A 16,469-nucleotide genomic window follows, 5' to 3' on the forward strand; every position below is an offset into this window, starting at 1 on the left:
AAAACTTAAAAAAGGGAAGTTTAGATTGGATATAAGGACAAGTTCTTTACTGTAAGGGTGGTGAGGCACTGGAATGGGTTGCCCAAGAAATTTGTGAATGCTCCATCCCTGTCAGTGTTCAAGGCCAGGTTGGACGAAGCTTTGGGTGAGATGGTTTAGTGTGAGGTTGTCCTTGCCCATGGCAGGGGGGTTGGAACTTGATGATCTTAAGGTCCTTTCCAACCCTAACTATTCTATGATTCTATGATTCTATAATTAGTATTTACTTACTTAAATATGTATCAGAAGATATATACTGTGATTAATTTAGCATTACTTTGACAATAAATTCCTTATTGAGAGTGAGTAAGGCAGCTCAGTGAGTGCCAGCTAGGGCCAACCAACAGTAGTTACCTTCCTAGTCCACACCTCCTAAATTAGATAGAAAAAAACACTCAGTAGCTTGGTATAAAAACTAGGGAAAGATATTCTAATACAATTAATGCTTCACAATAACAGGAATTCATTTGAATTAACCCAACACTTGCCTAAAGGAAACCAGGTTTGCTTGATAACCTAGCATAACAAACATACTGACTGCTAAACCTTTTTCTGCCTAAGATACTGACCTTCCACTCATCTATGCATAGCATTCTTCCAGAAATCAACATTGTAATTTAATTGAGAACCAGCAAAATCAGGTTTGTTGCCAGAGCACATGCTATTCACACTTGTTTACATATTTTTGAGTCTGTTTTTTAATATTGTTCTCTTCTGAGAGATGGCCACAAAGCAATATGGCCACAACAGAGTTACGTAAACTCTTGTCAAAGTTATCACCTCAGTTTAAACATGCTTCCTTATGTCAGTAGAGTTCATGGAGAATGGACACAATGTAGAATAAACCAACAATAAATGTGGGTTATTGCTGTGCATTCCTCTTTCCAGCAATAAAAAAATTGGTTTGGTACATAAGAATAGCACAGACATTTATCTTCATCCTAGCATATGATACATTTCTCCATAGACTCCTCTGACAGAACATGAAGGATGAAAACTGTTTGCTTTCAACACTAGCCATTGAAAAGGTAAAAATGTTGTTGAAACTAATCATCTAGGCTGCCTCTCTGATAGGTAGCCTGGAGGCTCTCTAGCGGATGAGTCAGTCTATCTTTAGAGTATGTCTACTATAAGTTGGAAGAACAACCAGGTTTTGTTTTTCACTGTGGAACAAACATACTACTATGGAGCTGAGACAATAGCTTTGAAATGACACCTGATTTTCAGGTGACTGTAAATTAAAGTTGTGGATTTTTTATCAAAAACTCTTCAGTGTGGTGTATTTCACTTACAAAATTCCACATTTTCAGAAGTGATAGCTGAGTCATGCATCAGCAAATGCACTAATACTTTTGCCTTCCAGGAGCTCTCCCATCTCCGAATTGCTAGCTGGCCAGCAGGTTTTGCTGATACTCTGCTGCACTGACAGCTAGAGAGTGCAAAGCTACAGCTTAGGAAGCCTCTAAACCTAAGATTACTGGAAGTCTTGAAAGTGTGCCAGTGTGGCATTACTTCAAGCTTACTGTATCCTTTTAATTGCACCTGAGCTATTTGCAAAGTCAGTGCGCAGCGTTAAACAGGTCTTTGCTTTGACCTAGTACTGTGTTCTCATGTAGGCACCACCAGACTAGCTGCGGTCACACACTTATTGCCAATAGATGTTAAAGAAGCTACTCAGCCCAATTCCATACGTAAATCCATTTTCTTTGTTTTTCCGTTTAGTGAACTTTGCTTTTTGAAAACTTACAGTGAAGTTCTTCACATATAGCAGGTTTGTCTTATTGTCATATACAGGGTTACTACATAGAAATTCTCAAAAAGTAGCTCTCTTTATCCATGTATTTCAGGAAGGAAGAAGTAGAGAAAGATCTTTAGACCATTTCTACTGTGTGCAAGTCATGTATTCCAGAGGCTGATGGGTTTTACCACCAAAGAACAGTACAGTATGTGCACCATGGCATAAACTTCTAGCACACAGAACACATGGAAATGCATCATCTAGATGCAAGAACAACAAAAATAAAGTTCCTAAAAAAGTTCTCTAAAATCATTAAGAATAACTCTTTAATGAAGCGTCATTGCAGAGTTACAGGAATGACCTACCTTCTACTCCTGGTATTACAACTTCTATCAATAATCTAAAATAAAGGTTTTCTTTATGTTTGAGAATCTAGAAACTTAGTTTCACACCTCAGAATTCACTTTTTTCACTTAAAAGACAGTTGAAGGCCACATAAATTTCTGGAGTATGATCCAAGTTACTGAAACAGTGAGTTAGATTACAGAACTGTTTGTTTCATAAGGAATTAATGAATTAATAAGAAATTGGTAATTCTGTAAGCATTAGTGTTCTAAACCCAACCATGTATGCTAGTGACTACAAATCATGAAGCAGAAACAACACATTGTGTTTACCATTCATGAAATATTCAATCTTTACTAAATGTAAATATATCCCATGGAATTATGAATTAAACAGATTGATCATTTTGTGACAATTGCTCATTTCTTCCAGATTTTAATGTATACCAATATATCCTGCAGACCATAAATTATAACTATCATGAACTGGAAAAACAGATATATATCTTATCTGTCCCTTTATAAGAGTTTGGGTTTGTTTTTTGTTGATTTCTTTTGGGCCTTTTTTTCCTCATCCTCCAGTGACTTTTTCAGAAAAATTAATGTCAATATTTGACAAGCTTATGCAACCAACATGCTTCAAATTTGGCCAAAAAATGGCAACTGCATACTGTATGAAGACATTATCTGTACCTTTTAAAATTCTCATGGATCACAGTATCTTGAAATGAGAACATGATAAACCAGTATCTTGCATGACCATAAAACTGCCATTAATGCTTCATATCTATTTTACACCTCTTTTCACACACCCATGACAGTCTTCTCTTAAGATTCACAAGAAAATACAAAAAGATCAAAATTTACAGTTTAAGAAACAGACGGACTCTTCAATTCAATACCAAATTCTAAGTTCACATTGCTAAATTCTATTTAATTCCAGTTGGATTTTAAGAAGTACAACTCTAACTACAAATTTGTAACTGCTTGGAGCTGTATCATTTTATTTGTGAGTGCACATACACTTTTGATTTTCAGGGGTTATCCTTGCTTCTCTCATAGGCAACGGAAGCTTTATTACAATACGCCTATCCACCTTAATAAAAGGTTGTTTGGATCTACAGTATCAACCCATAATAAATCTCCTAAGGCAACCCCAGATAACTTTACTGGCAATTATAACAATGCATTTTACTACTAACGAATACACCATATTCATAGAATTATGGTCGGCAAAAAGAGGTGGAAGATACAAACACAAAATATTATTCAGCAGACTTCCAAGATAAAAGAGTTACTTAACCCATCAAATGGCACAGAATCAGAATGATTGTGGTTGGAAGGGACCTCTAGAAGGCAAGTGGTCCAAACTCCCTGGTCAAGCAGGGACAATCAGAACTGGTTGCCCAGGACCATTTCTGTGTGGGTTTTGAATATCTCTAAGTACACACAGACCTGATTCACAAATTAACAAACACAGTTCAAATTATAATCTGTCTTCAATGCATTACTCTTTAACAACAGAAATACTTACAGTTTATTGGAAACTGTGGGCAGATCATGGATAATCTCTTCATATGGCTCTTCTTGAGACAAAGTAGAAACAGCTAAGGGGTTTTTAATTTTTTCCTCCCAAACAATTTCAGCCTTCAGAAGCATTTCCTCAATGAACTCAGAAGCTGCAACATCTAAGATATTGAAACACCAAAATATCAGACAAAGAAAACAGTGCAGAAAAGCTCCTTTAAACTCAACTCACTAGATAAGATTAAGCATCCAGCTAGATAAAATGGATTGCACAGATATTGATCCTAAAATAACACTTGAAATTAATGGGAAAGCAAAGGCGAAGTAAATTCAGTATGAAATTAAGCTGTCATTTGTAAAACATCAAAACTATTCTCCCTGTGTAGCGAACCTATTGAATTATTGCTCAATAATTCATAGGACTTCAGCGAAAAAAACCTACAACTGTTTCCAACTCCGCATTTCAGTGAAAACATATACTTAAATACTTTTAGAACCTTTTACATTTCTACAAACTAGATTTATATGTCTTGCGCATATGGAAGTACTGAAATCAGTTGTGTTTGAGACCAGAAATACAATTAACTCCACTGTATTAAATACATACTAAAAGTGGTTAGTTAGCTATATTGTTAGATTATGTCAGTTTGGTCCATAGCCTTTTATACAAATACAAACTGGAATGGATCTAACCACAAACAACTTCCCTGAAATTAAGTGTCATGAAGATCCCTGTGAATGTATTTGTAGGTGGCATATTATTTGAAGCACAACATATTTTGCTTTATTATACAAAGGAAGTTTCTTCTCACAGTCTCTCAGATTCTATTTTCTACATTACCGGGTTCCTTCTTCATTTTATCCTATGCACAGAAAGTTGAACAACCATGTTTCTTCTTTTTCACACTATCTAGGCATTACTGACCAACTCTGCTTTGGTTACTGGATTAGACCAGTTGATCCTAACCTTCCAACCTAATGTAGTCTATAATTCCATTATTTCTAGAAAAAACACTTCAGCTCCCTGTGGTTATCTGCTCCAAGAAGGTGCGTTCTTCTGTGGAAACAACAGGGGTTACACTTCAAAACTGGATGGTGAATTTGTTTTGAGTCAACACCTACAGAGATTCCAGTTCATGAAGCTACGTACTATCATCAGTTGAAATAGAGAAAGAAAGTCAGTAAGAAGTCACCAAGGAAGTATAAATGCAGCTACAATCAAGGCACTGAAGAATTTACAAGAAAGAAACACAGCTAAAAATAAACAGGGAATGCAACAAGTGGAAGAACATGTTATCATTTGATATGATGTTCTGCATGTTCATGACTAGCAGTTAACAGAAAAACATATACACAAATGGATATGTGTCTATAACCCTATACACTACATAAACAATATGTATATACATACGTGTTCCTGTGTGTGTATAAGAAAGCAAGAAGGGAAGCAAACAGTGTCACAGTAACCAGTACATACATAATATACATATTTTTTCACCTACCTGAAGGCTTTTCATTATTGAAGTTAAGAAGATTGGGATTTGCCCAGTGTATCAAAAGCAGCTTCACAAGGTTGGTCTAAAATGAGCAAAATCAGACGTGTTTGAATGGCAGAAGTAGGACAGGAGCAGTATGCCTATCATTCAATTTATTCATTCCTTCCTGTACTAGCTGAAATCATATAATAAACCACAGACACCACCTCCAAAATTCCACCTTATGTAGCCACTGCACACATTTATATAAATCATGAAGCAGAATAAAATACAGTTCTTGTATTACTTCAGTGTACCCTTAGCATAACTCCACTCCCAAAGTCTCCCTCCACTTTTACACATGTAAAGAGATCCTTAACAGTACAGAAAAAACTTCACCCTCCATCACCTCCTTTCACCACTTAGATCACAAATATTTCTTTATGCCTAACTAGTTCAACAACCGTGTACTATCACTGCCAAAGGGATCTGACTGAGAACCATCATGGAAGTAAGTCTGTTTTCTGTCAGTAGTAGAAATTGGCACATTTATCTTATGCTTACCAAATCCATTTAATGTATTAGTAATGGTAGCAATTATAGTACAGCAGATTAAGGTAGAGTATCATATAATGAAAAAGTCTAAAATATATTTTTCAATTCCTACAAGAATGCTGCTAGCAACTGTTTTTAGTGAGCTCTTCTATCAACTGAAGTCTTTAGAGATATTTATCAAAGGCTGTAGTAATGTCTATCTACCCTGATAAACTGGTTGGTCATAAAGAAGTAAGAAACTGCACAAGGAGCAAAAAATACATTTAGATGGTGAATACAGAGCTCAACTAAATGAGAAAACTGTCTGCAGTTTTGTATATATGCAAGTATAAATTAACAAACAGGAAAGGACAGGATAAGCACAGGGGAAAATAACCTGTTCAGAGAAAGAAGGATTATTCAGAGCAGAAGAAGAGAGCAACAGATAAATGAGATCTGAACTGGAAGGCAGCTAAGGGAAAGGATAGAAATTTGGCACAAAACCAAGCACTAAATAAATAACTAAAGACTAACTGGAAAAGAAATTATAATAAAAAATAATAAAATTCAGTACGAATTCAGTACATGGGAGGTGACTTACTACAAAAGACCGGGATAAGAAGGAATGAGCTAAATGCAAAAAAAAAAAAAAACAACAACAACAACAAACAAACAAACAAACAAAAACAACAAAACCCCCCTAATATCTAATCACAGAAAGCCAGGAAAATATTGTTACGAATTTCTATATAGAGATAAAAGAATCTTGCTCTCCTCAGCTTTCTAATGCTGGCTTTCCATTCTCACAGTAACAGTAGAAAATTGAACAAACTGTGGAAGCAGGGAGGAAGCCATAACAGGTTTATTTCCAAATCTGATTAGCCCTGCTTTCAACTGAAAACTCACAATATATATATTCCTGTGTTTTTTCATTATGAAAAAAATGGAACCTGCTTAATCATTGAGCTCACTAAATCAGCAGTAGTTGCATGATCTTGTTAACAGCCATTCTGAAAAGTGGTAGCGGTTGTATGAAAGGACAGGTGGTTTAAATGCACTTTCAGTTTAGTAACAATACACAGCTTTTGGAGCTATCAAAGGTTTGGATTTGTGCCACAAGAAATCCCAGGCTCTAAGACCAATGCTTCCTGCTGCCAATGAAATATCTCCAGCTGGGAATCATTGATGCACATCACCAAGATATGCAGATCACCGGCAATTTCAATTACCTGCTTTTGCATGCACAAACGTCTCTGTGCTAGTTTTAACCTCATTAATTTATGCTTTAGATGGAGTATTTCAAAATCCAGTTGTCGTATCTTCAGAACTGTTCCTAACAGTAGAAATATTTGTAGAATAACTACAGCAAATTACCACTATCCAAACACACTTCAATGGCAGAGTTACAAAGTAGATACGACTATGGCAAGAGACATATATAGACTATAACTATGGTAAGATATACATAGACTCATAGGTTCCAGTATTGTCTTTGCCAATTCATATTAAAAAGAAAAAAAAAAAAGTGAATGTGATGACTCACTGCACAGAAAGTAACAGCATTGTTTAAAACATCTACTTACAAAATAACACTTGTCTCACTTCTACTCTGATGCCCTTAATTACTCGTTCAGTGCCTTTTGACAGGACACCAGGAAATCCCTTAGACCTTACTCTTCTCTTTACAGAACTTACGTCTGAGTACCCTCTTTCATGAAGCACAAACTTAGTTACCTTTTCTGTACAAATACAGCATGTCCCTCTATCTCTTCTTGGTGTTCTGTCCAAACTGTAATTTTTCTCTTTCTCTGACATCTCGTGCTAGATATCTTGCCCTTTGACTGTCGAGAATGCTGCTGCAAGGAATATATTCTTACCTCCGTCCTTCAATCTAAAAGCCCTACTTTTTAGATTCCTCCCAGCTCCTTGTTTTCTCACCAAGCCAAAAGCTGCTTACCCTCATTTTCAAAGGCCTTCATAGACACTGTGCTTTATCTGTTCCCATTCATTCAGCATTCAGACTCCAGTACCCACCTCACATCTGTCTGTGACTTTGGCCATTAATATATTTTAAAATACCTATTTCCCTGCTTTTTCTAGGCTGCACCTTATGTTCATAAGGAAGTCTTCAAATTATCTGCAAAGCTACATTGTAAACCTCCATTCAAAGCCTGTTTTGATGTGATGCTCACCAAGCAAAGAAACAGGTAATGCACTACTATTATACCATTCAAGTGAACTGAAAATTGTCCTAATGCCTGGGCCCAGGGGGTAGTGATCAGTGGCAACAAGTCTAGATGGAGGCCAGTATCTAGTGGCATACCCCAGGGATAAGTACTGGGTCCAATCCTGTTCAGCATCCTCATTCATGATCTGGACAATGTGCTAGAGTGCACCATCAGCAAGTTTGCAGATGACAACAAAATGGGAGTAGTGGTTGATATGCCAGAGGCATATCAACATCACACTGCCATCCAGAGGGACCTCAGCAGGCTGGAGAAATTGACTGATGGGTACCACATGAATTTCAACACGGGAAAGTGCAAATTCCTGCACCTGGGAAGGAGCAACCCCAGGCAGCAGTACATCCTGGAGGCCACCTGGCTTGAAAGGAGCTTTGCAGAAAAGGACCTGAAGTTTCTGGTAGATACCAAGTTGAACATGAGCAAGCAACACGCTCTGGCTGCAAAGAAGGTTAATGCTCTCCTGAGCTGTAATTAGGAAGAGTGGTGCCAGCAGCTTGAAGGCAGTGATCCTTCACCTCTTCTCAACACTGGTGAGGGCACACCCTGAGTATTGTATTGAGTTCTGGGCTCCTCAATACAAAACAGACATGGAGAATCCAGAAACAGGCCACTAAGATGAGATAAGATACCGGAGCACCTCACATATGAGGAAAGGCTGAGAGAGATGGAATTCTTCAACCTGGAGATGTGAAGGCTCAGGGAGATCTCATCCATGCAGATAAATACCTGAAGGAAGGGTGCAAGTAAAACAGAGCTGGGCACTTTTTGCAGTGGTGCCAAGTGTCAGGACAAGAAGCAACGGGCACGAACTGGAAGACAAGAGGTTCCACCTGAACATCAGCAAACACTGTTTCACTGTGATGGTGGCCTAGCACTGGCAGAGGTTGCCTAGAGAGGTGTATAGTCTCCATCCCTGGCAACATTCAAAACCTGTCTGGACATGGTCCTAGGAAGTTTCATCTATGACCTTTCTTGACAAGAAGTGCTGGACTAGATGACTTTCAGAGGTCCCTTCAAACCTCAAACATTCTGTGATTCCCTAGGGTGAAATCGGTGTGCTCGGCTCGCTCCCTGAAATGTCTGTACGCCAATGCGCGCAGCATGGGAAATAAGCAGGAGGAGCTGGAAACCTGTGTTAAGTCGGGAGATTATGATCTGGTGGCAATTACAGAGACGTGGTGGGACAGCTCACATGACTGGAATGTAGTCATGGAGGGCTATGTCCTTTTCAGGAAAGACAGGCCAGCCAGGCGGGGTGGTGGGGTTGCTCTTTACGTGCGAGAGCAGCTACAATGCGTTGAGTTCTGTCCGGGGACAGATGATGAGCGAGTCGAGAGTCTGTGGGTGAGAATTAAGGGGCAGGCTGGCAGGGGCGATACTGTTGTGGGGGTCTGTTACAGGCCACCGGATCAGGGTGAGGAAGTTGACGAGGCCTTCTACAGGCAGCTGACAGCGGCCTCACGGTCACAGGCCGTGGTTGTCGTGGGGGATTTTAACTTCCCTGATGTTTGCTGGAAGGACTACTCGGCAACCCAGCCGCAGTCCAGGAGGTTCCTCCAGTGTATGGATGATAACTTCCTCATGCAAATGGTGGATGAGCCAACCAGGAGAGGTGCGCTGCTGGATCTCATCCTCACTAACAAGGAGGGTCTGGTTGACGGAGTGAAGGTTGAGGGCTGCCTTGGTTGCAGCGACCACGAGATGGTAGAATTCAGGATCTTGTGTGGTAGGGTCAGTAGAATAGCAAGTAGAATCGCAACCCTGGACTTTAGCAGGGCAAACTTTGGCCTCTTCAAGCGATTGCTAGGGGAAATCCAGTGGGCTAGGCTGCTTGAAGGGAAAGGGGCCCAAGATAGTTGGTTGACGTTCAAGGACTGCTTTTTCCGAGCTCAAGATCGGAGCATCCCGACACGTAGGAAGTCGAGGAAGAGGGTCAGGAGACCTGCGTGGTTAAATAGGGAATTGCTCGGTATGCTCAAGTGGAAGAGGAGAGTTTACAGGTCATGGAAAGAAGGGCTGGCCACTTGGGAAGAATATAAGGCTGCTGCTAGAGGATGTAGGAAAGCTGCTAGGATGGCTAAGGCCTCCTTGGAATTAAAGCTGGCGAGAGGGGTCAAGGACAGCAGAAAGAGCTTTTTCAAATACATGGCAGGTAAAACTAACACCAGAGGCAATGTAGGCCCGCTGATGAACGGGACGGGTGCCCTGGTGACAGAAGATACAGAGATGGCAGAGTTACTGAATGACTTCTTTGTCTCTGTCTACTCTGCTGGAGGCAATCCTGAAGAGCCCTGTACCGCTGAGACCCCGGATGAAGATAGGTCAACGGAGCGGTCTGCCTTAGTCGATGAGGAATGGGTTAGAGACCAGTTGAGCAATCTGGACATCCATAAATCCATGGGTCCAGATGGGATGCACCCGCGGGTGCTGAGGGAACTGGCTGAGGTCATTGCTAGACCGCTCTCCATCATCTTTACCAAGTCTTGGGAAACGGGAGAGGTGCCTGAGGACTGGAGGAAAGCAAATGTCACTCCTGTCTTCAAAAAGGGCAAGAAGGAGGACCCGGGTAACTATAGACCGGTTAGCCTCACCTCCGTTCCTGGGAAAGTGATGGAACACCTTATCCTTGGTGTCATCTTAAGGCATATCAAGGATAAGAGGGTTATGAGGGGCAGTCAACATGGCTTCACCAAGGGGAAGTCGTGCTTGACCAATCTTGTAGCCTTTTATGAGGAAATAACGCGGTGGATGGATGATGGTAGAGCGGTGGATGTGGTCTACCTCGACTTCAGCAAAGCGTTTGACACGGTCTCCCACAGCATCCTTGCGGCTAAATTGAGGAAGTGTGGTCTGGATGATCAGGTAGTGAGGTGGACTGTGAACTGGCTGAAGGAGAGAAGCCAGAGAGTTGTAGTCTATGGGGCGGAGTCTAGTTGGAGGCCTGTATCTAGTGGAGTGCCTCAAGGGTCGGTACTGGGACCAGTATTATTTAATATATTCATTAACGATTTAGATGAGGGAATTGAGTGTACTATCAGCAAGTTTGCTGATGACACTAAGCTGGGAGGGGTGGCCGACACGCCAGAAGGCTGTGCTGCCATCCAGAGGGACCTGGACAGGCTGGAGAGCTGGGCGGGGAATAACTTGATGAAATATAACAAGGGAAAGTGTAGAGTCCTGCATCTGGGCAGGAACAACCCCAGGTTCCAGTATAGGCTGGGGAACGACCTGTTAGAGAGCAGTGTAGGGGAGAGGGACCTGGGGGTCCTGGTGGACGACAGGGTGACCATGAGCCGACACTGTGCCCTTGTGGCCAAGAAGGCCAATGGCATCCTGGGTTGTATTAGAAGGGGGGTGGTTAGTAGGTCGAGAGAGGTCCTCCTTCCCCTCTACTCTGCCCTGGTGAGACCTCATCTGGAATATTGTGTCCAGTTCTGGGGCCCTCAGTTTAAAAAGGACAGGGACCTGCTGGAGAGAGTCCAGCGCAGGGCAACTAAGATGATTAAGGGAGTGGAGCATCTCCCTTATGAGGAAAGACTGAGGGAGCTGGGTCTCTACAGTTTGGAGAAGAGGAGATTGAGGGGTGACCTTATTAGTGTATATAAATATATAAAGGGGGAGTGTCACGAGGATGGAGCCAGGCTCTTCTCAGTGGCAAACAATGAAAGGACAAGGGGTAATGGATACAAATTGGAGCACAAGAGGTTCCACTTAAACCTGAGAAGAAACTTCTTCTCAGTGAGGGTGACGGAACACTGGAACAGGCTGCCCAGGGAGGTTGTGGAATCTCCTTCTTTGGAGACATTCAAGACCCGCCTGGACGCGTTCCTGTGTAACCTTATCTAGGTGTTCCTGCTCCGGCAGGGGGATTGGACTAGATGATCTTTTGAGGTCCCTTCCAATCTCTAACCTACTGTGATACTGTGATACTGTGATACTGTGATTCTGTGTAATATGGAAAAGGTCACCTATGACTTTTCCAGAAAAGACATTTTTGTTCTTCATCATAATCAATCTGTTAATAAACTTTGAACAGCTTGAATACTGACGGACATTAAAAATTCTTAGTGAAAATACATAAAGAAAGCTTATACTAATTACAGCTTTACAGATGCAAGATGAAATTAAAAGGGGGTTTGTGCATGTAGAAACTGAGCTTGACAGACAAGATAGAATACAGGATCAGATGTGAGAGCAGACCATCACAGCTACAGCAAAAGGAGATACAGTGTTTTTTTCCAAAATAGCAAAGAGGGAGAGAAGCCAGCTTGCTTACTGTGAATTGAGTTTTAGTCCTCAAAGGAAATATTACAAGGAAATGAAGGCAACTCACATCAATAGAAGCAACACGTGATCTAAGTAGTGAGAAAACATGCACAAAGGAACAGAGAAAACACTGACAGGACAGGGAAGCACAGGAGTTGAACAGTTCTTTAAAACTAATGAATCATGTAATGCAACACTGAAGATAAAAAGCTGTAAGATGACAAAGGTCAGCATAAATAAATTTACTGGAATAGGCAAATTAAAAATCCCCCAAATACAATCTCCCCATGCCAAAAATGGGGTTTTCCCACACATTAAATGTTTTAGCCCCATCCTCAGTTTCATAAACGACAGGCTTAGGAGCACCAGTGTTGGCCAGCCAACAGACTGTGAGGCCTGTTGCCACAGATAAGTGATTGGGTAGAAAATCTCCCTAAGCACTAGAGACTGCAAAGCAACTCCAAAATGCTCTCAAACAATATTAGTTTTACTGCTAGTGAATTAGCTGGGGAGAAGAATTAATGCTCCTGAAAAGTGCCCTCCACTCCTACCTCATCAAATATTTCCCTCTGAAACTATGCACAAGATGCTACACCTCTGCCAGCACCTGCAAAGCTTAAGTTGCTCGCTCTGAGTTTTGAACTCTTACTATCCAAGCTCCAGTGCCACTTCCTCAAATCCTTTACTCCCTTTTCTTTACCACTGGAGACATACCTGCTTAAGTTGTACATTCAGAAAGCTGAAGGTTTTATGCAAATGTCCTGATGTGCTATTTTGCACAGCAATGAATATGCATCATCCAATTTGCAGGCACTTCCAACAGTAAATTCTTTCAGTCTTACTTTTCTTCTCTGTCAAAACCAACATTTCTCTCCAGTTCTCCACTCCTGTCTTTTTGTTTCAACATTTGACATTTCCTACCATCCTCAGTGACCTGGTTCACCAACCTTTTGTTCTGCCCCCACCATAATTTCCTATTCCTCAGGTCCTTTTTCTCTATTCCCTGTATTCGAGACTCCCAGCTCCGTACATGGATCTCCTGAACTTGTTTTCTTCCACTCCTTTATTGGTGCTCTGATCCCTTTATTGAGACACACTGTATTTTTTTTTCCTTCTTGACATCTATTCTTCCTTTCTCTTTGCCTAAAGCTTCCCCACCCTCTTAGAATCACAGAATCATCGAATACTTAGGGTTGGAAAGGACCTTAAGATCATCAAGTTCCAATGCCCCTACCATGGGCAGGGACACCTCACACTAAACCGTATCACCCAAGGCCTCGTCCAACCTGGCCTTGAACGCTGACAGGGATGGAGCATTCACAACCTCCCTGGGCAACCTATTCCAGTGCCTCACTACCCTAACAGGAAAGAATTTCCTCCTTATATCCAATCTAAACTTCCCCTGTTTAAGTTTAACCCATTACCCCTTGTCCTGTCACCACAGTCCCTAATGAAGAGTCCCTTCCCAGCATTCCTACAGGCCCCCTTTGGATACTGGAAGGCTGCTATGAGGTCTCCACACAGCCTTCTCTTCTCCAGGCTGAACAGCCCCAACTTTCTCAGCCTGTCTTGACAAGGGAGGTGCTCCAGTCCCCTGATCATGCTTGTGGCTCTCCTCTGGACTTGTTCCAACAGTTCCATGTCCTTTTTGTGTTGAGGACACCAGAACTGCACACAATACTCCAGGTGTGGTCTCATGAGAGCAGAGTAGAGGGGCAGGATCACCTCCTTCAACCTGCTGGTCACACTCCTTTTGATGCAGCCCAGGATACGGTTGGCTTTCTGGGCTGCAAGTGCACACTACCAGCTCATGTTCATTTTCTCATGAACCAACACCCCCAAGTCCTTCTCCATAGGGCTGCTCTGAATCTCTTCTCTGCCCAACCTGTAGCTGTGCCTGGGATTGTTCTTACCCAGGTGCAGGACCTTGCACTTGTCATGGTTAAACTTCATGAGGTTGGCATCAGCCCACCTCACAAGCGTGTCAAGGTCCCTCTGGATGGCATTCCTTCCCTCCAGTGTATCAACCGAACCACACAGCTTGGTGTCATTGGCAAACTTGCTGAGGGCGCACTCAATCCCACTGTCCATGTCAGCGACGAAGATGTTGAACAAAACCAGTCCCAACACCAATCCCTGAGGGACACCACTCATTACTGGTGTCCAATTGGACATTGAGCAGTTGACCACAATTCTTCGTGTGTGGCCATCCAGCCAGTTCTTTATGCACTGAGTGGTTCATTCAGCAAATTTATGTCTCTCCAGTTTTGAGACAAGGATGTCATGTGGGACACTGTCAAAACACTTTGCACAAGTCCAGGCAGATGATGTCAACTCCTTTGCCCCTGTCCATCAGACCCGTAGCCCCATCATAGAAGACCACCAAATTGGTCAGGCAGGATTTCCCCTTGGTGAAGTCATGCTGGGTGTCAACAACCACCTCGTTGTTTTTCATGTGCATTGTTTTTAATACCATCCAGAAGAAGATTGTTCCAAGATTTTGCCAGGCACAGAGGTGAGACTGACTGGCCTGTAATTCCCTGGGTCATCCATTTTCCCCTTCTTGAAAATGGGGGTTATATTTCCCTTTTTCCAGTCGTCAGGAACTTCACCTGACTGCCATTATTTTTCAAATATGATGGACAGTGGCTTAGCAACTTCATTTGCCAGCTCCTTCAGGACCCACGGACAGATTTCATCAGGTCCCACGGACTTGTGCACGTTCAGGTTCTTAAGATGGTCTCGAACCAGATCCTCTCCCACAGTGGGCCCAAGGTCTTCATTCTCACAGTCCCTGCATCTGCCTTCCAAGACTTGGGGTCTTACAGTCAGAGCCTGCAATTCCTTACACCTGCTGTCACTTCTCAGGTTCCCACTCCATTATCTCTAGTGGATCAACAGCGGTAGACCTAAATCTGTATAATTTTGGATCATTAATTTCACATTACTGTGTGATTGACACAGTGAAATCCGAACGTATTATTGCAATATCTAAGGTGTTTATTCACTAACCACAACAAAACCCTTAGCCAGAACACATGAAATACCACTAGTTACATCATTACAATCTCCAGTCTACACCACTGAGTAGGATGGCCTACATCTGCACTCAGAAGAACCAGTATTCGTTTGCTCATAAGGCTATACTTTGCCTCACTGGGTTGGAAAAATGCTTACCTCAGTGTGTGACTTTTGTTGGCCAGTTTGCTAGGATTGCTGCCTGTGAGTGCCCGAGTTTGGAGGAATTTTTGGCTTTGCTTTTTTGGGGGGTTGTTTTATTTATTTTTTTTTTCTTAATTAAGCAGAAAAATAAATTAACCAAAAATTAAGCACTTCTAGAAGCAGGGTATGGGAAAATATATTGCTTGACCCTTGTGAACTCTAGTATTTGTACGATTTGAAGATATTGTATTAGACAGAAGATAAATTCTGTGGGCTGAGAATACTCCTTTTCTTGTCTGTTTGAAAAATTGACAATACATAGCCAAGTGTCAACCCTTTAAAAAAAAGCAGCCACCAGATGCCTACAAAACAGTTTTTTATTATAATGGCTAAATCAGAGACTGCTTTTGTTAGTACGGTCCACTGTAGGCCTAAATGCTAGTCTAACCAGTATTAGCGGCCCTGTTTAAACATCTACTTTAATTTGCAATCCATCTACAGATTAAAAATTAAAAAAAAAAATCAGAGAAGTAGTTTCAATTCTATTATTACTACTACTATTATTATCATTACTAAGCCTCTGAAACAGAAGCAGGGTAACTTCATGCTAGTTACATATTCAGCGGATTGAATAAATAAGATAGATAAGTCACAGGGTAAAAAATTTATCAGGTAAATCATGGAGTAATAAAACTCCTGAGAAAAACACTGAAGACTATTTAACTAATGGAATGTGGTGATAATAGGCATTTCACTAAGCATCAAGTACGTTAAGAAGAGTGTAGATTAGCACCTTTAAGCTACTCAGGAGTGAAACAAACAAAAAAAAGCCCAAGACAGAGATTCTCAACATTAGGTAGTAATTATTACCTTATTAAGAGTCACTGTGGATTGAGTTTTGAGGATCATATACTTGTTCTCCACTACATAATAGCATGCCTTACAACACTGAGTATCCTTTGTAGCCCAAGTCTCATATGCAAACCCTTAAATAAGAGCAATACTGTTTAGAGACTAAATAGCATTTTCTCTGTGACTGCAAATGTGATCCACAGTACTGCTCTAGACACAGAAAATGATGTCTGAAACTCATTACAAACCTCCCTTCTTAATACACTATAGATGAGGAATACTTTTT

At 41.3% G+C, this 16,469-nt stretch overlaps 1 protein-coding gene across 8 annotated transcripts in view; it reads right to left on the minus strand.

Annotated features, from left to right (window-relative positions):
- The window catches only part of MYO16 (myosin XVI), a 377,031-nt gene that overhangs the window by 186,923 nt on the left and 173,639 nt on the right, over positions 1-16,469 (minus strand). For all 8 annotated transcript variants that reach the window (XM_061377886.1, XM_061377881.1, XM_061377882.1 and 5 more), the window contains 2 exons: positions 5,151-5,226; positions 3,656-3,809 (listed from right to left, as the gene is read on the minus strand). In XM_061377886.1, the coding sequence (XP_061233870.1) occupies positions 3,656-3,809; positions 5,151-5,226 (230 nt within the window). The remainder of the gene's footprint in view (positions 1-3,655; positions 3,810-5,150; positions 5,227-16,469) is intronic.

This window comes from Neopsephotus bourkii, unplaced genomic scaffold (genome assembly GCF_033783945.1).
Source record: "Neopsephotus bourkii isolate Nb327-2 ecotype Australia unplaced genomic scaffold, CSIRO-AGI_Nbou_v1 NB_1760, whole genome shotgun sequence".
Taxonomy (NCBI): Eukaryota; Metazoa; Chordata; class Aves; order Psittaciformes; family Psittacidae; genus Neopsephotus; species Neopsephotus bourkii.